Source organism: Micropterus salmoides, unplaced genomic scaffold (genome assembly GCF_014851395.1).
Source record: "Micropterus salmoides isolate LMB-PRFRI ecotype aquatic unplaced genomic scaffold, ASM1485139v1 Ms_hic_scaffold_2, whole genome shotgun sequence".
Classification (NCBI taxonomy): domain Eukaryota; kingdom Metazoa; phylum Chordata; class Actinopteri; order Centrarchiformes; family Centrarchidae; genus Micropterus; species Micropterus salmoides.
Window position 1 is genome coordinate 30,109,752 of NW_024041150.1, and position 24,551 is coordinate 30,134,302.

At 37.8% G+C, this 24,551-nt stretch overlaps 2 protein-coding genes across 2 annotated transcripts; both read left to right on the top strand.

Annotated features, from left to right (window-relative positions):
- The first annotated feature begins 6,839 nt into the window (after positions 1 to 6,839).
- LOC119911487 lies at positions 6,840 to 14,431 on the top strand. The gene is made up of 11 exons (XM_038730392.1): positions 6,840 to 6,923; positions 7,100 to 7,132; positions 7,487 to 7,762; positions 7,889 to 8,191; positions 8,900 to 9,166; positions 9,495 to 9,605; positions 9,724 to 9,739; positions 9,830 to 9,915; positions 10,105 to 10,155; positions 10,253 to 10,328; positions 12,574 to 14,431. The coding sequence occupies exons 1-10, from the start codon at positions 6,875 to 6,877 to the stop codon at positions 10,276 to 10,278; spliced, it is 1,218 nt and encodes a 405-aa protein (XP_038586320.1). The 5' UTR covers positions 6,840 to 6,874; the 3' UTR covers positions 10,279 to 10,328; positions 12,574 to 14,431.
- Positions 14,432 to 15,232: 801 nt separating this feature from the next.
- Positions 15,233 to 23,650, top strand: LOC119912199 (SLAM family member 8-like). Its single transcript, XM_038731265.1, has 10 exons — positions 15,233 to 15,285; positions 18,589 to 18,762; positions 19,512 to 19,823; positions 20,089 to 20,364; positions 20,970 to 21,062; positions 21,179 to 21,194; positions 21,314 to 21,381; positions 21,531 to 21,581; positions 21,736 to 21,790; positions 22,795 to 23,650. Exons 2-10 carry the CDS (start codon positions 18,684 to 18,686, stop codon positions 22,796 to 22,798), a joined length of 954 nt encoding a protein of 317 aa, XP_038587193.1. The 5' UTR covers positions 15,233 to 15,285; positions 18,589 to 18,683; the 3' UTR covers positions 22,799 to 23,650.
- The last annotated feature ends 901 nt before the right edge of the window (positions 23,651 to 24,551 follow it).

Consider the following 24,551-nt stretch of genomic DNA (forward strand, 5'->3'; position numbering starts at 1 on the left):
TCAATGATTTCTTCAGCAAGGGAGTGAGCCTCAACTTTCACAGCTGAGTCATTGGCCTTTTCCCTAACTTTTAAGAGGGCTTCCCTCACCTTGTCTGCTTGGTAACGTAAAGGTTCAATACTGTTTATCTGGCTATTTCAAGATGGCCCACCTTTGAGGAGAACCTGAGAAGTTTTTCCACATTTCCAAAAAAACAAGTGGCATCCAAGGATTTAGCAGCATCTGAAACCATCAGATTTAAGGTATGCACTAATTCAGCAGGTGAGAAAAGTTGATCTACAGGAGAAACATATGTGAAAGCAACACAGAATGAGAGCTGCACTGCGTTATATTCTGTAATATTTATAGACTTTGAATTGTCACCTGCCACCTGAATTTTGTGTTTCCCTTTAACATTACATAAATAAAAACATCCATCTATCTTTTAGGGAATGTAAAATGAATGTAAAGACTGCCTAATGTATTGTTATTATTAACACAGTGTTAAGTTGATACTTCCCATAACACTAAATCCTGCTGCTGACACACCAGCAGGATGCTTTTATTGTGAAAAACTCTGAACAGGCCAGTTACATTAGCAAAGCCTCAGTACATGTAATAATGCTTGACACTACCCACAGCGTATTTCAGCTCGACCATAAAACACTTAACAGGACTAACAACAAATAATAAAGATATGAACATATTTGAATTTGACATATTTCAGTCTGAGGTGAGGAGTCAGGTGAGCAGAAGGCCATATAACGTTAGGCTACTACTGTGCATGAAACGGAATTTCCATCCACATTGGCTCATCTTTCCTGTCTGCCTGTGTCGACACAAGGAAATTCAATACCACAAGTAATGTAGTGGAGAAATATTCACTCTTTTTCCTTCATGCCAGATCACTTGTAATTACAGTTTTTTTTTCTGATTGCTTAGGCACAATTTTTGAAACTATTAGCTATTTTTGCAAAACTCTACACACTAATCACAAAACCTCACACCAATAAAACAAAACATTATACATCTCTTGCAAAAGCTTGTGGCTTTTGTGTTTTCTGTGTGTAGGTCAGAGCAGTTTGCAATAATGTTTTGTCATGCATGTAAAACTCACATACACACAGGTGCCCAAATATGTAAAGTATGGATGTGTGTTCCTCAAAGTGCAAGAGGGAGCGCTACCGCAGGTCCTTCATTCCAGCTGCAGTCAGACTTTTTACAACATAATGTGACGATCATATTGCACTACTGTTTAGTATTGTATGCTTGTCTGCTATACACCAACTGCAATACTCATTACCACTACTGCACTTTATCTAGCACAATCTGTGCAATGTTTAACCCCGGTCCTACCTGTACATACCTGCATCTGTAAATAGCGCACATATGTACTCCAATTTTAATTCTTTTATTTGTCTACTTTTTGTTTTTGTACTGGAGTTGATGCAACAAGTGAATTTTCCCATCACACGTTTTACATGAATTGAGTTTATCACCCCTGCGATGGACTGGCGACCTGTCCAGGGTGTACCCCGCCTTGCGCCCGATGTCAGCTGGGATTGGCTCCAGCCCCCACGCGATCCTGTACGCAGGATAAGCGGTTGACGATGGATGGAGTTTATTACCTGCAACATCATAGCGGCTCAGATTTGGTTGAACCCGTTGCCCAGCCTCCCTCAAGCACATCCCATGGTTGACAACATGGTCACAGTCGCTCTGATTTCGTCAGTCATGTTCTTGACAATTCTTCTTCCTGGTCCTCTCCTTCTTCCCTATTCTACTTGATGTCCATGTACTCCTCTTCCTCCTCTTATTCTCACACTTCTAAAGCCTCCATTGTTAGTCAAACTGAATGTTTACCTCTAAAGTATTTTACATATAGTGCTCTAGATTTGATTGGTATGTGAACTAAAAATAAAAAGTTTTGTGGAACACTGAGGAATGCCAATTGGCAAAATTGTGTAGGATATATAGCAACGTTCACAGTTTTGATAGAAGTGTCAATTACAAACTGTGAGTAAAGCAGAGAAGGTGCATTCAGTTTGGCACATTTGGTAAATGATTGGCTAGAAGTGGTAATGGTTTCAGAAACAGAACTTCAAGAATGGCCGTTAGTGTTTAAGCATTCAGAAAAACTGTAAAGTAACTGCACTGCACAACTGTTGTCACTCGACCAAATCACTAATAAACTGCTTTTAAATGCGTGACATCAGTTACAATATATACCATTGCTGTGTTCGTAGGCTGAACCAACATATACGTAACAGTACAGGTGGTCTGGGAAAATTACCCTTTGCTGAAAACTCAGCAGCTGCATTATCATCAGCTGAGGAGGAGGATTGCAGTGCTAAATGTACCGTGGCAGGATCATCACAGATAGTTGGGGAAGTATCAGCGGCGGTGATTGTGCTCCAGCTCCAAAATACTTCAACAGAGCTTTTTTATTTTACCAATCACCACAAAATGCTAGTGTTAAACTGTGACCAGCATCAAGCCTAGTATGCAAACAAAAATGTATTGTAGTATGTACCAGTTAAAATCTAAATTTCTCTAGCTAGCTTGTTACAAAAGTATGTTGTTAACTAACTAGCTAGCCAACGTTAGCTTACAACATAGCCTAGCTAGGATAGGGTTTGGTTACAGTAACATAAAACATCCCTAAATGGCCTCCACATCTACCTAGCAGTATTTAGTCATGCAAACATACCTTTCTTTTGTTTTTCTCTCAGCTCCAGATGGATATGTCCTATTTTGCAATATTAAGGTAACCCAAAAGATGAATAAACAAATAAAAACTCACGTGCTCTTGTCGGACATTTGAAGTGCTCTTGGGGGCCCTCTGGTGGCACTTAACTTCACTTCGCTCACGCGTTGGGCCGGCTCTGGATTTACCCCACCTCTACCTTGTAGCTTTCAAGGTGATTTCTTTGTGGGTTATATTGATGATTCAATCATGATAAGAGAGGCTGCTGTCAGTTATTTAAACATTTCCATGGGTGCTGTATTGTCACAGCTAAATTTGTGGGACATTGAGGGTGTAACCCTTTCAACTCTGTACAGAATCAAAAACAGTGTAAGTGTGTGTAGGATAGTTACTGTAAAGGATTACAAATATTTTAGTAAAGCATGATAACCAACCTCATTCTTACAATGCGGTGCAGTAAATGGATGGCTGAGAACTACAAATATTTGTGCAGTACTATGCAGTACTGCTTTTCTCTCCTACTCCCCTTGATCTCTGTTGGTATTCAATGTTTAAAATAGGGAATTTGACCTTTATTCTATTTATAGGCCTATACTAAAACAGTGAGATGTTAGTGATCATTTAAGCAAGTATTGTGATGTGCGTGTGTGACTTGGTGAATAAGTTTAGCATTTTCATTGGTTGTGTTTGGAAAAGTAAAGCAGGTCACTTCCTGTTAGATGTTTGTGTCTTTGGTAGAGAACTGTGTTCAGTGTTTTGAAAAAAGTCTTTCATGCAACTGAAAACTAAATGAAATGTTGAGAAATAGCTTAAGGTTTTAGTGATTTGGTGCATAGTTTTGCTGTTTAAGTGAGACGTTTCAAAAATCATGTGACAAAGATTTTGTGTGTAAGTAATTGTGAAAAGCTGAAATTTACATTAGATTCCGACCGATCCTGTCACGTGTCAAGAGATTTTAATTTTAAGTCATGCTGCTGTATCTCGTACGTACAGTAAATGGGGAGACGCTTCACCCTATTTCACCCAACCGGAAATTCACAAAACATATTTGCCCAAATTAACATTATTGCCCAAAACTCTACCTGCAACAAGCCGTGCTCTCAGTTATTGTGCGTGTAATATTTTGTTTCATCAAATCTGGAAACTGATGGGGAAACAATTTTTCACCTTGAAATGAAAGTTGTGGTCAGCTGCGACCACAGTATATAATCACTGAGGTCTGTGACCTCAAAGCTGGTTACAGCCATCAGACCACTACTACAGTGAGTTCTTATATTTCAAGAGCAGTAGATTTTATTGGTGCAGCATATGTGAGTGGCAGTAATTGTTCTGGCAGCCATGAAACCATCTCTCTTGTGCTGCTTTTGCTGCCTCCTCACCATGTGCTTTGTTCTACGCAGCACTGCCACCATGTGTCACAGTCACAATCAACAGCCACAACCTCAGTTCCTTAAAAAGTCCTTTAGCAGGTCTGGAGATACAAGAGTTACGACATTCATACAAGACTGCTGTTAGAACATGTAATGGTATTTTCTGACCTGTAGGTGATAAATGGCTTAAGCTAAAATATGTCTCCCTTTAAACTACATCTACGATCTATCTAATTTATGTTGTGATCATTTTGTACCTAACCTCTTCATGTTCAGTTTACTAACAGTGTGAAATGAAATCACCAGGTCACTTAAATGCAAATATAATTTTCACTTAAAAGGACCAGTGTGACCTAACGGCCCAGTCAACATGAAGTACAGAGAGCATCTTGTGGTGAAAATCTGAAAATAAGATAAACACAATAATGATTGTCTGCCCAGTAGCTCCTACTGTTCTGATGTTGGTGTCTTTATAGGTTTTATTTAAGCTTTTGCAAAAGGATCAGTACTGAGCATTCAGCAGCTGACTAGTTAAAACGTGTTTTGAAAGCTGCTTCACGGTTGGTACTGGTCAAAACAGATCTGTGGTTAACAGAGACAGCCTAGACAAGTCAATGTGTTTAGTCACAGTGTAAAAGTTCAGCAATAGTTCTGCAACTTTAAATAATTTAGCAAACTACTATTTATTGAAAAACAGTATAGGCTTTCAGAATAAATCAATCAATCAATCAATATTTTTATACCATTCTGCCTGTGTTCTATGTCCGTTCTGTCTTAGTGTCTTATAAATACATTTATCAAATAAATGTGGTTGATTAAAAACTATGATATTTAGTAGAGGTCCAAAAAGACTAAAGTTAAGTAGAAAATGTAGTTACTTCCACCGCTATTTATAACACAACAGATGGTTTCTTTTGAATTTAGTTATTTGTTATTATTATTTAAATCTTTTTCTAAATGTTTTTAATCAGTTGTGTAGAAAAGAGATAGCAAAAGCAAAAAATTAATATTAACAAAATAATGATTGTCTGCCCAGTAGCTCCTACTGTTCTGATGATGGTGGACACACAACATTGGTCCTAGACAATCACTGTCAAATGTGAGATTCATGGAGGTCGACGTATCAGTGGACACTAGCCAAGTTAAATATAACTCCAACATCCAAGGAATAAGAATAAGAAGATATACTTTATACTGGAACACTGGAAAGCTAAAGAGAATATAGGTGTAGGAGTATAAAGGACTCGTATTCCCCAGCAGAGTGGAGTAAAAACACAATATTTGTGTTACTCCATTTTTTATTCCTATTGAAAATGTTATGTTTTATTTTGTTTTCAAATGTTCATATAACATGGCAACATAACACTTCTTTGTACCTCTTCAGGCCACTCAATAACAAATTCATCCCGACACTGAGAGAAATCTGTTGTGAAATTCGTGACCGACACCACAACCAAACTAACAATTTTGTGTTTGAGTGGTGCACAGAGAACAACCTACTAGTCAGTGTCTCCAAAACTAAGGAGCTGATCGTTGATTTTAGGATAAAAGGAGGAAACACACACCTGTTGACATCAGATTCTTTCCCCAGGCTATGAGACTCCTCAACTCCACCTCATCCTCCGCGCTCCACCGTAAATAAATTGCATTCAGCTTTCTGACATGCTGGTCTATATCAGTAGTTCTTAAAGTGGGGTCCTTGAGGAGGTTCCAGGGGGTCCCCAGACAAAAGGGGAATAAGTTACTTTTGTTATAATTCCATCCATAAGTAATACAATGACAATGCATGACTACATTGGGACATTTGGGATTTCATGCACTCTGTAATAAAACATCTAAAAGCAAAAATCCTCTTGGATTGGGGACACTGGGACAAAATCTTATCAAAAGCGGGTCTGTGGTCTATTCAGTTTAGGGGTCCTTGATGTGAGAAAGTTTTAGAACCACTATATGTTCTGTGTGTGACGCGTGAAGGCAGCTCCAGCTTTCATTTCATTGTGCAGTCCCGTGTTGTAGAATGACATGCACCGTGAAACTGAAAATCTTGAGATTGAGGTTGTTTGTGTGATAAAATAATAACTGAGAAGGAGCCACTATTTAGTGTTTTGTAGCTCTTGAAGTATAATTATAAATATAAACCTCTTCATTACCTCCTCTAAGAAAAATGTTTTTGGTTCAAGAAGTGTACAGATATCATCACTTACCACAAAGGGTTGCACACATGTAGCGTTATAGTACATGCACGCATGTAATCTATTATTATGGTTCAGTTTATTGCAAATACTACAACTAAAATATAACTTTAAAAGACTTAATGAATACTAATTGCCATCACACACATATGCATCATGTACTGATTATCTACGTTTATTTTATAGAAGTCATAATTTTATGCAGCAAAGTACGGTTGCTCAGAGAGCTCAACACACTGCACATTTGATGTTAATTATGCAACTATGTTGTCTTAATTGGTTTGTGTTTTTATCTTATTGGAATGTGTTTTCTCAAATTGCAGTGTTTTGAGCTCCCAGGGCCACCATAGAATTAATAGACTTTCAGAAATTTTCAAAATTACGCTATTAAGCTTTTCAGTTGCAGCAGTTGCCAAGAGCATTATCATGTCTAGCTCAGGAAGGAAATTACAATCACTCTTATATCTTCGCTCCCAGTGTAGTTAAGTTAAAAAGGGAAGTAAGCAAAAATAAACTGGGCTGTTGCATCAACATCAACAAAAAAAACCCCATCTCATCTAACTGATATAAAATGCCACTTCTTTGCCCAAAAGTTGTGTTTCTCTTGATTTGATGCAGTTTCAGTGATGGATCTGAGGATGAGGCACACTTTGCTCTGTGTGCTGGGTATTTTCAGTGAGTACATCATTTACTGTTAGTCATTCAAATTAAAGAAAATGATTGTAGTGACAAGAATAACAATAATAATCTGAACCTATATTAAATCCAACTATAGTTGCCAATGCCTGTTTTTATCTCTTTAATACCATAATTCAATAAGTTTGTTAATGACGCATCAATCTTTATTTTAGTGCTGAATACACACCTCTATGGACATGCCAAAGGTATATTTCCTCTCTTCATTGTTTTTATTTGTTTCTACTTACTTTACTGAATATATTGAATATATATGTTGTAAAAAGGTCATCTTTACTATACCTGAAAGTATTCCTTTTACAAATGTACTTGTCTCACAGAAAAACATGGTGAGCAGTTATAAACTTGGCAGTGTAATTCGGAGGGCTTTGCTGCAAAGGATGATCTTTCATATTAAAAATAAGACGAGGGATAGGGATTTGATTAACACATAAAGGCACTGCATTTTTGGTAAACATTCACCCTTACAGCCTAAAAGGTTTTATGCTCATTAACCTTTTGTCAGTTTTATATCCTAACTGGTACTTCTTCATTATAAACAGAGATAAAAAGGCCTGTTGTAACCCTACAACCAAACTGGCCGAAGATATTCTCAGGAGAGAGGATCACTCTCAGATGTGAGATTAAGAGTGAAGGAGACACTGAGTGGGAGTATGAATGGAGAACAACCAGCTCAATAAAACCTCCAAATGGAATTGTATTTGAAATCTTGAAGGCTCACACAGTCCACAGCGGAGACTATAGCTGTAAGGGCAAAAACAAAACCAAAAATTCTTCAACAAAGTGGAGCAATAACTTCAAATTAACAGTGTGTAACTGTAAGTCACATCAAATACGGTATATGTATGTAGCCTACTTTATTTAAATACTTAAGACGGCGTAAAGTACATGCACAGTCTAACATGTTTTCATTGTGAAATGAATGTGAAATCACTTTCCAACAGGTCATTCCCAGCCTGTCCTCACTGTGTCTCCATCCTGGCTGAGTCCTGGAGCCTCAGTAACTCTGAGCTGCAGAGTTAAAGATCCATCTGCAGGATGGAGGTTCTTCTGGTTTAAGGCTGTTCCCAAACTATCAGCCAACTACTACGACCAAGAGCTGCTACCTGGCAGCAGCAACGGGACTGAACAGGATTCCTACATCGTTCATGGACAGACACACACAGCAGGATATAAGTGCAGAGCTGGAAGAGGAGATCCAGTGTATTACACTGATGACAGTATAGCAAAGTTTGTCTGGTCTGCAGGTCAGTTTGTTCTTGCTTTGTTTCCTCCATAAAATATATTTATTTATAATGAAATTTACTGATTGACCCACTGTCTCTCTACTCATGCCAGCATCGAACCAGAATGATGGCAATCAACCGTTCAACAATCAACTCCAGATTGTTTGATGATAAAATGTTTTCTCACTCTAATGATATTTTGTCTCCAGGATCTGTCTCATTTCTCTAACATCACATTTCCTTATTTCTTCTCTCCTTGTAAGGCAAGGAAAATACGCAAGTCAGGGAAATGTGGATGCAATTAAGAGAATTGAGATGCACCTGTTATGAACTGTTGCATAAGATTGAGGGTTCTAGCAAGATTTGCATTCACCTTTCCGCTGAATCATCAGAAATAGTTTCACACAAAAAACAGAGGAGAATCTTTGAAATTCTTCACCCTCATGAAGATAATTTTCTGGTTGATTTTCTTTTCCTGTTAAATGAATTAGGAAGTCATCCTCTTCAATAGTAAAATTCAACTAATCTGCTGTGAAGCATTAGTTTAGCATTAATTCTATTTTTTGGTGTGAACTGATAAAATATTGAGCATGTTACATTTGTAAATCAACATATTAATTTAGTCAAAATGAGCAACCTAAACGAGCTAAAGGTTAATTTCTTCTGTGATGTCCTTAATTCTAAAATATCCTTTTGCTTGGTTTGATTCAATATTATGTTTATTTTCAGATCTTAAATCATCAGCGTCTCTCACAGTGAATCCTGACAGAGTGCAACACTTCTCCTCTGAGCCTGTCTCCCTCAGTTGTGAGGGAAACTCAACAGAGTGGAGAGTGATGAGGTTTACCGAAAAAGGCAGTCTATTAAGCTGTAATAACTGGGGGAAAATGATTGGATCCACATGCCATATGCACCATTTAACGTACACTGATGCAGTGTACTGGTGTGAGTCTGGGTCAGGAGAGTTCAGTAATGCTGTCAACATCACGGTACACTGTACGTTTAAATAACAGTTCTGCATATTTCTTGGCATCATGTGGATAAAATGCCACAGACATATTAATGATGAGTAGTGAAATTCTTTACTTTTGCACCAAAAACAGGAATTACAATGTTTCATTGTAAATGACAAACCTTTGCCTCAGTGTCAACTTAAATCTTTACCAAAAACTAGTACAGGATTTAAAATCACTCATTTGCATTAGGTAAATTTGCCTTCTTGTGCCAGCTGTCAGTCATAAGTGTTGTACTGTAAAATCAGTAAAATCAGCCATTTATGTTTTACAGTTACATACTATTTTAATAATACAATTTCTGTCTACAGTGTCCAGGCCTGAAAGCCATTCATTTTTTATGCCGGTGTTCATTGGGATCCTTACTGGAGTTTTACTGATTATTCTCCTGCTCTTGCTATATCGCATCATAAAATCCAAGGGTGAGAATATGCAAATGTAAAAATTAATGGGGAGTTTTTCTGTCATGATACTGCAAAGAAAATGGACATTTTGCAATGAAAAAAAACCCTCAATAATAAAAAAAAAATTTTTTTACAGATCCATGCGGTGACAGGTTGGCACAACACTCTCTTCTCCCACTTCTCACATGACAGCAATACATTTAATGTTTCCTGATAAACTTATTGCAATTTCCATGTTTTAGACCCACACAGTCTCAGAGCATCGATCAGGACAATCGGGTCACCCAGGATAAAACTCAAGAGCAAGTATACTCCTCTCTTCTTGAAGGTCAGCCTTCTTGAATGCTTTCAGAACTTTTTCTAAAATCCCTGCTGGTTTTCAGTGCTGCAATCCACTTAACTGCAATGTGTTTTTCACAAATATTCTCCAAGATTACTCTCCAACAGCAGTCCCTCTGCTGCAGATTTAATTCTGTTGTGAACTAGTGGTTGAAATGTTGTTTTCACTGACCTGTAGGTGATGTTTGTGTCTACGAATCGATCGGTGGTTGTGAAGACAGCGGCAGTGGTATAGTGTAAACTTTTTAAATGTGGAAATAATATAACAATATTATTGAACTATTTTTGTAAAAAAATAAAGTGATGCCACATTTCGTTCGATTCAGCTAAAAGACCTTTACAAGAGGAGTAAGCGTGAAGATCCAGAGGAGAGCTCGGACTACAATCCATGTTTAACCACAGGTACAAACATTGACACAAGCTGTTCATCTGCTGGGTCTAAAATTACATTTTTACTTAAAGTCTATCGAGCCATCTTTGATAATTATGCTAGAGATACCTCAGTGTGCAATTTACAGTTTATTTCAATTGCTAACCTGCATTGGTCAAAACTGAAGTCACAGAATCAGAAGTGGACCAAACTGTGAATCAATTTTCATTGCTTTCACACAACACCTTCAATGAGCACTTTCTCCAAAATCCATGAACTTTTTTCTCATTACTATTTCACCACCTGCAGAGCAAAAATCTTAGCAGAACATTTTACATACATTTTATGTTTACGTCTATGTTCATAGAGAAATGTGTGTAGTGTTATGAATGTGGTTTTACTGTAAAACTGAAACCTGAGTAAAGCAGAAAATGTGCTTGCATTTTAGCAGAAATGGTTTAAGGGGTTGGTACATCAATTATAAGCTGTGGTCATTTTGTCTCAGGTACCAGTGTTACTGTGTTAAAACTTTATTGCAGCACTGAAATTTTAAAACTTTTTTTTTTCACAAGTAAATTGCTGAATGCAGTTTTTCTCAGTCGCTTTGGTACATTTCTAGAATCATCCTCAACATTTGCTAAACTATTTTAATTGGTAAACTATGGCTAAGGTTTAGATGACAATGATTGAAAATGCACATGGCTGCACTTTTTCTGTTCAGCATATATATCAATTTCAACAGTACGGAGTTATACATTGCAGGGGATTGGACAGGAATCACAGTTACACTTTTACTGTATGCACTGTAATTTGTTGACAGAGCATGTCATTGTGAAGCAGAAAAGATAAAGACAAGACTATTTTACAGCACTGCATAGCACAGTGGAAACAATTACAAAAATAGAAATGGAAACATGGAAACACCCCCTCAGTTTGACGTTCCTGTCTATTCAGCCACAGATTCTTATTCACAGCACAACAGATATGTTCATCAATTTACCGTGGTCTAAAGTCTAATAGACATGTAGAAAAATGCTTTGCAGATTATGACGTGTTCAACCATTTTGCATGTAGTGACTCACGCAATGAACTTATGACTAGATGTTTTGGGGGGTAAGACTACTTCAACAGAGAACCAGTATACTATAATACACTGTGATCAACCACTGATACAGCAAAGACAATTGTATATAATCATTTGCATAAATGTGTCAAAGCATTTGCAATTTGCATTTCCAAAAGACTCAGAAAGACTGAGAAATTGTTTTTACATGATGTGCAAAAGTAAGATGATATGGGGGTTGAACAAGTAGAATTTCATTTCTGATCTGAGATATGTACCAAAATGACTGCGAACAACTGTATTCTATAATGAAATACTGATTTATGTGAAAAAATCAGTCACATTTTGAAGATAAAAGTACATCAAATTTACATAATGCTTCCTGTTGTTAGTGTTTTGTAGGCCGGGGTGTTATGAGTGACAATGAATGCTTTCTTAGTGAGAATTGTTGCCAGTGTTTTGTTTGAACGAGTTTATTTTGAGACATCTATGAAGTGTTTTGGTGGTTTGAGTGACTTTTTGAGGTGAGATTAACTGTTTGGCCAAGATGCATGTTGGTAATGCAGACTGTGTGAAGAGTTTCGGAAATGTCGATTCAGTTTTGACCGTTGCATCTTAGCAATTGAAAAAAACTGTAGCTCAGTGGTTATTTGGGTGAACTCAAAAACAACTGGTGCACAACAATGGTGAATGGTTGCAGTGTGAAAATATTAGCTGTGGTTTCAAGATAGTCCAAATGCGACTATCTCAGCAACACATCTCTGTTACAGGAAATGTAAAGTTGAGTGCTGTCCATGCTGACACGCTGTTTTTTGGCTTGTTTCCTCTCTGGTTCCAGTTACTAATGATTAGAATCACTAATCACTCACGCAATATTTTTAAAGGTTTAAATTGATTAAAAAACAGTTAAGTTTTATCTGAGTCATCTTCCAGTTCTGGATTCTATTGCCGCCCCGTCTACTTAAGCAAAACATGGGAATAACAAATTTCATATTGAATGTATTAATTTAAAAACAATATGAAGGAAATGTAAGATTACTCATCATTCTTAAGTGTAATTGGGAATTAATAACACTGTAGGATTAATGTTTCTTTATCAAGTCCATATTTTTGAAGTTATGGTAATGAAAATAAAAAGTCATATATGTGCATCCTATTTTCGGTACCATTTTATCGCTGTTTTTCATCTTTTTGTTATTGTGATTTTGTTCCAGGTCCATAAAGAGAAGTGCATCATCAACAAAACAAGTGAAGCTCTGATGACAACATCAAAAAAGACTATTACAAGTGCTCTTTGGATATTTTAGTTCTTTCCTGGTACTTTTGTAGTTCAATAGGAGATTATATAAAATAATTACATGATGTGGATTTAATTTTTAACCATCTGTTGGTCATAGCACAAATGGCCTACTCAGTCTGACTCCCAGATCGTCAAATACCAACGCTTTGTCACACCCTTCAGCATCTCATACAGATGTACGAGGTGCTTTTTATCGTCTGTATTAGATGCCTTTAAAAGCGTAGTTAATGTTGTGAATATATTTCCCAGTTTGGGTAGGTGTAGGCAATAATACTAGGTTAAGTTTATGAAAAGATTGCAGTTTGGGTTAAAATAAGTACGTCAAGAGACATGACGTAAGTGGCGGACGTGACGTGGCGCTATGTAACTTAAAACTGTTAATAAGTTAAGACTTGTGCTTTCACACAAACCCTGAGGCCTATACTTCGAAGGGAGTTTGACCTACTCAGATTTAACTTGGGGTTATCAAGCAAAGTCAGGGTTGACAAACTGACTCCCGACACGCGTGTCAAACGGTATCAAACGGTTGAGTCAGTGTTCACTCAATTGGAGTTGGTTCGCATTCGCATAAAGGCAAGCAGGGTTTTTTCACAATAGCGCATGCTCCATATTTTCCCCAGAAGAATGCCCAATGATAGTATCAGGAGATGAGGAGTGTAAAGAAACGTTAATGGCCTAATCTGACACCGTGGCAGCCAACAAATCTAGGTTAGGCATGTTGGCAGTGAATTGAGTAAATTTGGAAATTATCAGTGCTCTTGTTGAAATTCTATATTTAGTATTTTATGGACTCTTCTTTTATGTGAAATATGATTAAGAAGTAAAGGTACAACTGCACATAAGATCCATTGTAATTTTAAAAAATGGAGCCTGCTGAGAGGAGTTAAAATCCGGGAAAAAAAACAAACTTAGAATTTCTTAGATTCAAGTGGTAAATGTAAAAAAATCAAACACAAATCTACCAGTAAAAACATGAATATTCTCACCATTATACATTATAGTCATACATTTGTGAGAGAATCTCTCTGAAAAAGTGTTTTTTTGTCACATCGCTTCACTTTGCAATGCTGCAACATCATAAACACACCTCGTGTATTATGTATGCTGTGGGAAATTATAGCCTATTACAGTTCACAATCAGATTTAGCATTGCGGAAATAGACTACCTGTGACTTCAGCCCACATCACCATATTATCATATGCATTGGGACTTTAGAGACTTTGCCATGAAATAACTTTAATTTTAGGGAATTTCTGAGTTTTATTCTTGCAAATTTACTATTTTCACCTAGGATTTTCTTTCTTGGATTACTTTGGACACATAAAATTGTCAATCTAAATAGGTGAAAACATTTAGGATAGTTTCATTATTGTTAGCCTGTACTAATGATTAAGATCTTCTCCCTAAACAAACAACTACAGACCCGTCGCCCTGACCTCTGTGGTTATGAAGTCCTTTGAACGCCTTGTGTTGTTCCACATAAAATCCCTTACAGACCCACTCCTTTGACCCCCTGCAGTTCAACTACAGAGCCAACAGGTCTGTAGATGATGCAGCAAACATGGCCCTTCACCGCGGAGATGGTCGTGGATTTCAGAAAGAGCACAGCCCCACCTTCCCCCATCATCCTGTGTGAGTCCCCAGTCATCACTGTGGACTGCTTCCTGGGCACCATCATCTCCCAGGACCACAAGTGGAAGCTGAACATCACCTCCATCATCAAAAAGGCCCAGCAGAGGATGTACTTCCTGCAGCAGCTGAAGAAGTTCAGCCCGCCAAAGACAATGTTGGTGCACTTCTACACCGCCATAATTGAGTCCGTCCTCACCTCCTCCATCACCATCTGGTTCGCTGCTGCCACCGCCAGGGACAAGGGCAGGCTGCAGCGCATCAGTCGCTCTGCAGAGAAGGTGATTGGCTGCAATCTTCCTTCTCTTCAGGACCTGTACGCCTCCAGGACTCTGCGGCGTGCACGAAAGATTGCAGTTGACTCCTCCCATCCCGGTCACAAACTGTTCCAGACTCTCCCCTCTGGCCGGAGGCTGCGGTCCAATAGGACCAAAACCTCTCGCCACAAAAACAGTTTCTTCCCGTCTGCAAATAGCCTAAGTAACAAGGCCTGGGTGCAACCCCTTGCAAATTATACTAATGTCTCTGCACATGTAAATACTGTTTCATCTTGTGTCTGGCACAGATCAGTTTATATATTTATATGTAACGTTATATAATATTCTCATCCGTTACGTTACTTCTACACGGCACAGACCCAGAATAATGCACACGTATATGCAACGTTGTTCTTCTATTCCACATTTATATATTTCTACATTTATTTATGTTTGTGTACGTGTAGCACCTTTTCACCACAGCAAATTCCTCGTATGTGTAAAACACTACTTGGAAGCTCCTTCTGATTCTAACATTTTTAAAAATTAAATTAGCTTTTTACTTAAATTTTTGGGATTACAACGTTGATTTATCTTAACTCGAGTTTCTCAGCAGCTAGATTCCGTGCACATCCGGTTCCAGTGTTGTTAGCGTCGTTTATTGGCACTACTTGATATAAAAACCGGACAAAACTAAACATTGCTGGGAGAAAAGAAAGCGAGGAGGTTGAACTACCTGGTGAGATCAGAAAACACGTGTATGGAACTTTATTCCAGCTATCATTGTACTTTACTGTGACCAAGTTAGCGTAGCATAGCCCTGATCGATCCGAACTCCATTCAGAAAACAAACATTTTAGAATTTGTTGTCCTGCTGTTTTGCTGACAGACCTGACAAAGCATGAATTCATTTGTTTACCAAATCTACATCATACTGTAGTTATTTCGGCATCAGTTTGACACTTTATTGCTATTTAATCACAGCAAAATGTTTACTTTGGTTTCCTAAAGCTGTAGTAATGGCGAGTTATTTATTCGCGTTATCGCGTTGTGCGAACACTCAGCAGTTGTCCAGCAATAAAACCCCAGCGAGGAGAGCGTTGCGTGGATTAAATTCACGTTTGGTCTGAATGCCGCATAATGCAATAATTTATGCTTCTAACAACATTGTTACTTCAGGATGTAACAGTCACAGTTAGATAAAGATCTAACTTAATGTTGGTCAAGTCTTTTCAGGACAGCTTCTCGTTCCATGCTGTTTAGGAAAAAAGTTTGTTTGGCTGTTGAGGTTCAGCTTGTTACTTGCTATCAATTATGGGTCATGCAAGACTACAGGGATTAGACCCAAACACAGACAGAACAGGCAGATGGATTTAGTTTAATGATTTATTTGGTGATTAGCTTATATCAGAATCAGCTTTATTGCTAGGTATGTGTACACATACGAGGAATTTGACTCTGGATTGTACATTGCTCACGATGTGCTACTTATACAAAAATACAAAATCACAATAATAAAGTCAGACACAGACTTCAGTGTAGAAAACACAAAAACTCACACTATGAACAAAAACAGTATAGACATATTGACAAATAGTAGCAGTGAGCAGAGTGCAAAGGATGCAGGAGTATGTACATGTCGGGTGGATTTGATATACAGCTACATTACATGTACACAGTGCAATGAAGCATAGTGCAAAGGTTACTGGAATAAATAAGTATTTTGTGCAGGAGGAATGATTTGAGGTGGATTGGTATACAGTATATACAATATGACAATATAACAGTATGAACAGCACTGACTGGTGAATAAATAATAAGTGTTAGCCAGTAAACAGGTGGCAGATTAGAGGCAGAGTTACTGGGTTATTGTATAAGAATTATTCCTGACACCTTGAGTCAGAAATCAGCTGTTCGTCATAGTGATGGCTTGTGGGAAGAGAAGAAGATAATATGCCGGTGCAGGCAGGAACATGCCCATGTAACAAAAACTTGCAAGCAAAACCCAACTAGGCACATGACAACTCGGAAGAACTTGACAATGAACAAAGGAAGTGAACTGGTATAAATGGTCAGTGGATGATGACGGAATGAGTTCACACAACTGTGTTAAAAAGGCAGGAAAATGCAGTGCGCTTGCGTACACAGCAGGGTGTTCGTTTCCGTTGAAAAAACACTTTGCTACGTTTTGTCGCCGCTGAACTCTGTAGTTAAATGTGGCAGTCAGAAGGTGCATTCGAGATGACTGCGGCTGACTTTCGCCGACTCGATGGTCAAATGTGAGCTGCAGGCAACTGCATATAAAACCACTGCCATCAAGTCAGACGCATTATACCCCTGGTAGAGTCTGTGAGCAAGAGCCGGTGAAAGACGGACAAAATTTCTAACCAGCATGCATAAAATAACGTCAGCGCTGCATGAAGTCAAACGCACCTGATGGTAGTAAAAGGAGAGAAAGTCCGAGGGCATCTTGTGAACAACTTGAGGACGGCAAGTGTGGTTAGACAGAGACGGAGATCAATGCAGAGGGCCGGGGATGAGAGAGTGTGGCTGCGGACAGGGAGTGAAGAGCAAAATGTGACACTTTCTGTGGTTAATGTGATCATACCTGGATTGTATGCAGATGATACAGGTGTATTTAACCGTTAACATCTCATGTGGTGCAGCTTTACTAGTCACAGTTATGGATGGACAACAACAACAATTTTCTCTCTTCTCTTCTTCATATATTAAGTGTTCAAAAAACATTACATGCATGTAAATTCACCTGTCCTTTTGTCCGTACATTTTTAAGTTTGGTCTTTCATGGTGTAATTTGTAGCAAGGACACATATTTCTTTTAACCAAGCTTTGAATATTGTTTTCACACTGAAATCGTTTCCTCATGCGTGCAGGTTGACCTTATCAGCCACTTGGTGGTGCCCTGTAGTTTTGCTTTCAGTTACTTACATTTACATTTATTCATTTAGCTGACGCTTTTATCCAAAGCGACTTACAACTGCTGTACATCTCAGAGGTCACACATCTCTGGAGCAACTAGGGGTTAAGTGTCTTGCTCAGGGACACAATGGTGCATCTTATCTATGCGCCATCACCACCCTACTTGGTTTGTTCCTGTACATCTTTGCAGATGTGAGTCTGTGAGTGCGTGCATGATGCATAATTTAATGTGTGATGTTTTTTACTATGTAATGTCTTGTAGTTTGTTTAATAAATGTTAAATTGTTTTCATTCATTTGGGCAAATAATCGGGGTTGTTGTTTGAATAAGGCAACTATGTTTTCCTTCATTAATTAATCAAAGTAAATACCAAAGTAAAGAGTATCATGATTACAGTGAGATTGATTTTGGTAAATATTTTACATAGTAGTAATTGCTCCAACTTTGTTTCAATATTTTTGTTTAATTAAAAAAAAAACTTTGAACTCATCTGGTTTGTGTTTCAGAGTTTTATATATGAGCAGTCTGGCGTATTATTTAACTTGTCTGTTCTATGATTTGACCAGCGTTATTTTTTCTGGATCTCTTCTTTCAAAATAAATTTCAGCAACATTGGTAATGTTTTGTTTTTTTTTCTTTCGCTTTACCAAGTATTTCCAGTCAGCTCATCAGTTAACCCTATTAACAGAAATGTCGTTAAAATAAGTAATTGACATTTAGGAATTTAGGAAAATCTGAAGACAGCATCTGGTAAAGTTTTTGCCTCCAGCATGACAGGATGTGGTAACGTTATTCTTGCTCTGTTGTTAGCAAATACGGACCCCAACCTCGGCACATCTAGATGAGATGTTTCTCTGAAGTAGAGTATTGATAGTTTCTTCGATAAAATGTATTATGTGTATAGTTTAGTTTGTAGTTAATAATGCAGTCAGGGTTACAATTAACATGGTTTATAGTGATTTAACTTATTTTGTCACCTACCGGTATTAAATAAACTTACATTTAGCTGGATGTAATTTTGCAAAACATCTAACTAATTATGTCTTATTCAACTTTAATTTGCTCAACTTGTTGTTGTTTTTTTGTTTTGTTTTTTTATCAGGCCCGGTCAGACTGCATGTTTTGCTTTCTGTTCAACTGTCAGGAGAGTTTGATAGACCAGAAGAGGAAACAGACGCTGTTCCCCTCCCAACAATAATGGTCGATGGCCGTTTCCGATGCTTGGGCTGCTTCTGTATATGCGGTGCTCTGCTGCTGTTTGGGCTCTCTCTCCATGGTACGTATATCTCTGCTCTGTACGGCTGTGCAGTTTTACAGTTGTAAGACGTATTTGTTTGGCTGACGAACTCTTAAATGAGCTTAGAATTGTACCGCTGTTTGTTCCTGAATGTCTGCATATCATTTGAATCTCATGTGGTTACAATTACATAAAAGCTAATCTAATCAAAATGTCCTTTTAACTGTATTTTCAAATGTTGTTCTATTTAATTTCTTTGCCTTATGTAAAGCACTGCCTCTGTGTTTAACTTGCCTTGCCTCACCTAATTGTAGTTGTTAGCACAAAACAAAATGTTTTTCCAAAGGTTATTTTAGTTGTCAGCTTGAAAATAAAATCAATCTAAGGCAAATGTTTTGTTGTTTCCAACAAATCTCATTTTCACATGACAAAATAGGTGGTCAGCACACTCCCGACCATTTAAGAGTTACAAAACGATTCACATGAGCATTTCCTCATGTGAATAATTTTGTATCATATCTGAACCCTGTGGTTCATAGGGTTAGTCTACTGATAAACATCGTTTCACAGCCCAATATGGTTTAAAGTATAAATTCTGTTTCACCTGTGACCATGTTCATCAGCAGTGTTCTTTGTGTACTGACATTTTGTTAGCAGGCTGCAGGGAAACAATGAGTCAGAAAAAAACTTTCTACTTTTAAATGTTATAAGCTGGTTACAAGTTATTCTCATCACTTCCAATGACAAAAGGATTATACTCACTCAGCTGTTTTGCTTTAATGTTTCAGATGTGGAGGCTTCCAGCTGTGTCATCCATAGTGTCATCCATAAAAAAGTTGGAGACACCGTGGCGCTTTCATCATGCTTACCAAGTGAAGGGGTCACCTCTGCAAGATGGAGATACAGAGGGTCAATAATTGCAGAAAAAGACAGGGTTGTTCCTGAAAAAGAGCAGTTCAAGGGCAGATTAGAACTAAACGCCACAGACTTTAGTTTAACACTGAGAAGCCTGACTCTTAAAGATTCTGGTGATTTCAGTTTAAACTCAGAGGTAAATGACAAACAACAGGACACCGTCACCATCAACCTGCAAGTTCATGGTAAGATTCATCTGTTTTTGTAAAACTGTGTCAGTAAATGTAGTAAAGTCAGATTTACTTATTTAATAGCATTATTGGGAATTAAGTGATTTATTTCCAAACCAAGAATCTGTCTAAACTGAACTCACACAGTTCTGTTTATTGTTACACACAATATTTTACTCCAACAAGCATGAAACCAAGGAAGAAATTCAACTTTAAACAGCATTTTCAGAAGGTTTTGTCACCTTGATACTGTCTTCACTCTGTCACCCACCTGCCTCAGTAGAGCCCATAACTGAACAGCCTGTCCTGACAGCCAATTCCACCTGGAACAGCTCGACTAACTCATGCACAGTTTTACTGGAGTGCAGTGCAATCTCTAACAGCAGTGTGACCTACAACTGGACTGTGAGGAACCAAATAATAAGTGGCTCCAGGCTCCAATACGTCATCAGGCCACAGGACGGAGACACAAATTTCACCTGCACAGTTTACAATTTTCTCAGTGAGAAGTCAGCAACCAAAACAGTGAAGTGCAGAAACGACACACATAAATCAGGTATGTGCTCAAAAAAGAAAATATGAATTGCATTTCTTTTGTGCCTGTGTATTTTAAGGCTTTTAAATCTGTTTCTCTTCATTGACCGGTCTGTTCTCTGCTAGTGAAGTGATGTATCATTCAGGGAATGGCCGCAGCAGCAAGTTGTAAAGGTTGAACCATCATGCAGCCAGAAAGCGCTGTGCACATTCATGAAAGCATTTCAGTGTGCTCTTTTTACTCCACACCCGTCAGTGATAATGCAAAAATAATGATTTAAGTGTTTCGCATCTTAATGTACTGCTCACTACAGAGTGTACATAGACTATTGAATGAAAGTCAGAGAATAAAGAATGTAAATGAATATAATGAATTTCAAACCTCAAATTGCTTTATTCAGAAATTACTGCGGATATCTGAATACATTGTCGCTTCAGCTTTGATACTCGTAACAAAGTCCCACTGGAAATGGATGTCACCAATGAGAGTTTTGGACCCGCTGGGAAGTGTTTTTGTTAATCAACACAGAAGAACTCTCTAGAAATTTACTTCCTTTTCAGTAAAGGACGTTATACATTCTTTTTAAGGAAATTGTTAGATAATTTAAGTTTATTATACTATTGCAGTGTCCAGCTCCTCAACTCTTGTCTGGTTGATTGCTGCGCCGGTTATTGGAATTGTACTGTTGCTGTCCCTGCTTTGCTACACAAAGTCAAAAGGTGAGGCCTCCTCTTGGTGATGTTTGCTGGGTAACACTGATTATTCAAAATCACTCAATGATCGTTGACGGCGCAGTTGTTTAATTTGCCATGTGACATTTGTTTCTTTTTCACAGATCCATGTTGTAACAGGTCAGGTCACTCTTCTTTCATCTACAACTTAACAGTAGCAATTCACTGTACCGTATCTTTTTTTTTACCTTTTGTTGTTTTTACACATAACTGCTCATATACAATTTTAACATGTTCAGGCTCACCCAGTCTCAAACGGTCAACCAAACTGAAACTCAACAGCCTGTGTACTCCTCTCTTCTCCATGGTCAGTCTGCCATCCAACCATGTTTGCTTTAACTATTTTTAACCCTTTAACAAAATTTCTAGCCAGCTGTTTTTCAAAGAAAATGGCTAGAAAAGTCTAAAAGACGGGGAATTTAATATGACCTTGCTCTGATTATCTCTAACCTGTAGGTGATGGTAGTATCTATCAAACAATGAGAGGCTCTGAAGATGCTGGAACAGGTACTGTATAAACTCTGAATAATAGAAGAGGATATACTTTATTTAATCCCACGAGGGGAAACTCTGTGTATAATGTTTATAACGGTAAATAATGTGATGCTTTTTAATAACTCGGAGGTTAAGATTTGAATAATTCAAAACGTTCTTCTTTCAGATGGACAACCAAGTGATTACATTAATGTCACATCTCCATCTGATCTTGGCGAGCAGTAAGTACACAGAAAATGGCACTTAAATAACAGCATGTTCTCAGATCTAATATTTACATATAGTCTCTCAGACGTGTGAATTTTTTCCACTTAAAAAAGCTATGGGTGCATAGGTTTACTTCAAGCTCTAATATTTAAACATAGTGGTGTTAACACTATTTAAATGTGGCTGTCAGAAAAAGGAACTGTGAAGATGACTTGCACCCACCCATCACTCAAAAGTGCCTTACTTCATGTGAAGCTGCTAATGTCTAGAGTACTGGAACACTTACAAGATTATTTCACTCATTGATTAAAAAACACTGCATTTAGCTTCACCTTTTTTTGTATTCTGTAGTTGTGTTGCATTCTAGTAGAATATGAGCATCTGAAATCAAAATTTTTAAAGAGTAACTTAACTCCAGTCTGAACAGATGTGTTTTGCTGTCCTCCTCTGGCTAAAAGCTTCAGGCCTGGTTCACCTCTGACCTCTGGGTATGGTCAGAAATGCCCTCTATTGTAACCACGCCCGGCAATAATGTCACAGGGTCTTGGCGTACCTCTCTCTCCTTCACCCCCCAACCGTCGAGGCAGATGGCCGCCCACCCTGAGCCATGGTTCTGCTCGAGGTTTCTGCCTCTTAAAAGGAAGTTTTTCCTTGCCTCTGTCGCCTAGTGCTGCTCTTGGTGGGAACTGTTGGCATTCTGTAAATAACATCATAGAGTACGGTCTAGACCTGCTCTTTTATGAAAAGCGCTGTGAGATAACTGTTGTTGTGATTTGGCGCTATATAAATAAAATTGAATTGAACCTGTACTTTATTGCAGTAAGGTGAGAAGTAGTGGATCTCAGCAAAAACAAGATTTTCAGGAGGAGTTAAGTTACCCTTTAAGAACAATCACAGGGAACTAAAGATATCTACTATAACACTGTAGGGTTAATGTTGCTTCAAAGTTTTAAAATGTGTTGTGTATACATGATATGAAGTGTAATATAACCTTGCCTTTATGATCACTGACATGTAGGTGATAGCTGTGTGTACGAGTAAATGAGAAGTACTGGACGAAGAAGCTGGCTAAAGGGGACAGTACATACCCCTGTAGTGTCGTGTTTTTCTCCAAATACCATCTGTCGATGCCTCTCAATCATTCATTTGTTGTTGTTTTTTTTTTTTTGTTCTTGTTTGGTTCCAAGTCCATAAAGAGAAATGCATCATCAATACAGCAACAGAAGCGTACATGACATGAAAACCAATATTCATGTTTAGTCACTTATTTGATAATTATATAACTGCTTTATGATTTTTGATGATAAATGACGAGGGGATGAATGAGCATCTAATCAGAGTTCAGAGAGATGGCCCAGGGAAGGACAACAACAACATGGACTTTTTGTTTTTTTTTTTTTTTTGGTAATCATTTTCTTGTCACACTGCTGAAATGTTGTCTTGGTGCATGTTTACATTTTTAGCCACTTGGTGGTGCCATGTGGTTTCCTTTCACTTAGTGGTTCCTGTGGTCAAATGCCCTTGCAAATGCATCTGAGTACATGCACAATGCATAACTTAATGCATGAGCACATTTAATGTGTTTAACTATAATATCATTGGATAAAAATGTTTTGTAGAATATTTTCAACAAGTTAAAATGTTTAATTCAACATTTTGCACCTTTTGGGCAAACGAGGTTACATGTTGTTCCCTATACTATGTTGTATGTATGTTGTATTTTACTATCTTTGCTATCTTTTATTTAATGGTCAATGCCTGTCAGTATTGTAATTACATAGAGATTTGTTTTAAACTAGGTTTATGTCAAAAATGAACGAGCAGCCAGTTGGTCGAAATACTATTGTAAAATAAATATACACATTTGAACTCATCTGGTTTGTATTTCAGAAGGATGTGAACGGTCAGGGTGTGTTAACCTTGTGTGTTATATCTTGGTTCTGTTTCTTTAATGACTCACTGACCAGCTTCACTTTACTTGTATTGTATCACTTCTCCTTTCCAAAGTCACCAAACATGTTAATGTTGCACTTAAGGGTTTTACGAAGAAACTGGTCAGCTAGTCAGTCAACTGTGGATATCCAAATCAAGAAACATTGCTCAAAATAAATGTAATCTAAATGGAAAGGGACATTTTAAATTGAAAATATTATGACCGAGAGGAGAATGTGATTCCTAAAAAAGAAGTTGACACAGTTAATCCACTCGATTATCATGACTCAGTAAAAAAGAAAATGGCACCTCCCGCCAGCAAACAGTCTATTTTCAGGAAGCATACTCACTGTGTAGACTAATGCTCTTTTCCATTCGACAGTTTTTGAAGAATACATGCAAAACAAGTCAAATCAGTTACAGCTTTTTTTCATTGCCAAGAATAATAACTTAACATTTAGAGGGACCATCTATTTTAGATTTATTTTATTTACACTATGGTGTATAGATTTTTTATTTTTATTTTTTTTGACAAAGTCCTTGCTGAATGCCAAAAAGTAATAAGACTAAGAGCCTGAAGCCATGCTCTGTGAGGCGGCACAGCAGTGCTTTGAGCTGTTCACAATGACAATGCTAACATGTTGATGTTTTGCAGGTAAACTTTGTCATGTTCACCATCTTTGTTTAGTTTGCACTAAAAACACAAAGAACAGCTACACTGTCATTTTAAAATACAGGATTACCAAAGTCAAGAAAATTTATCCTGTGAGTAGCCAGCCATGGATATCTAAAAATCAACCTCACGGTGGTGCTAGAGGAAAAACCAGGGGATCACAAAGGTTA

Coding starts and splice junctions, on each gene's coding strand:
- LOC119912199 (XM_038731265.1), top strand. CDS start 18,684: ATGGTCGATGGCCGTTTCCGATGCTTGGGCTGCTTCTGTATATGCGGT. Junction 18,763..19,511: donor GTTTGGGCTCTCTCTCCATG/GTACGTATATCT, acceptor TTAATGTTTCAG/ATGTGGAGGCTTCCAGCTGT. Junction 21,582..21,735: donor CTCTGAAGATGCTGGAACAG/GTACTGTATAAA, acceptor TTCTTCTTTCAG/ATGGACAACCAAGTGATTAC.
- LOC119911487 (XM_038730392.1), top strand. CDS start 6,875: ATGGATCTGAGGATGAGGCACACTTTGCTCTGTGTGCTGGGTATTTTC. Junction 6,924..7,099: donor CTGTGTGCTGGGTATTTTCA/GTGAGTACATCA, acceptor TCTTTATTTTAG/TGCTGAATACACACCTCTAT. Junction 8,192..8,899: donor AAAGTTTGTCTGGTCTGCAG/GTCAGTTTGTTC, acceptor GTTTATTTTCAG/ATCTTAAATCATCAGCGTCT.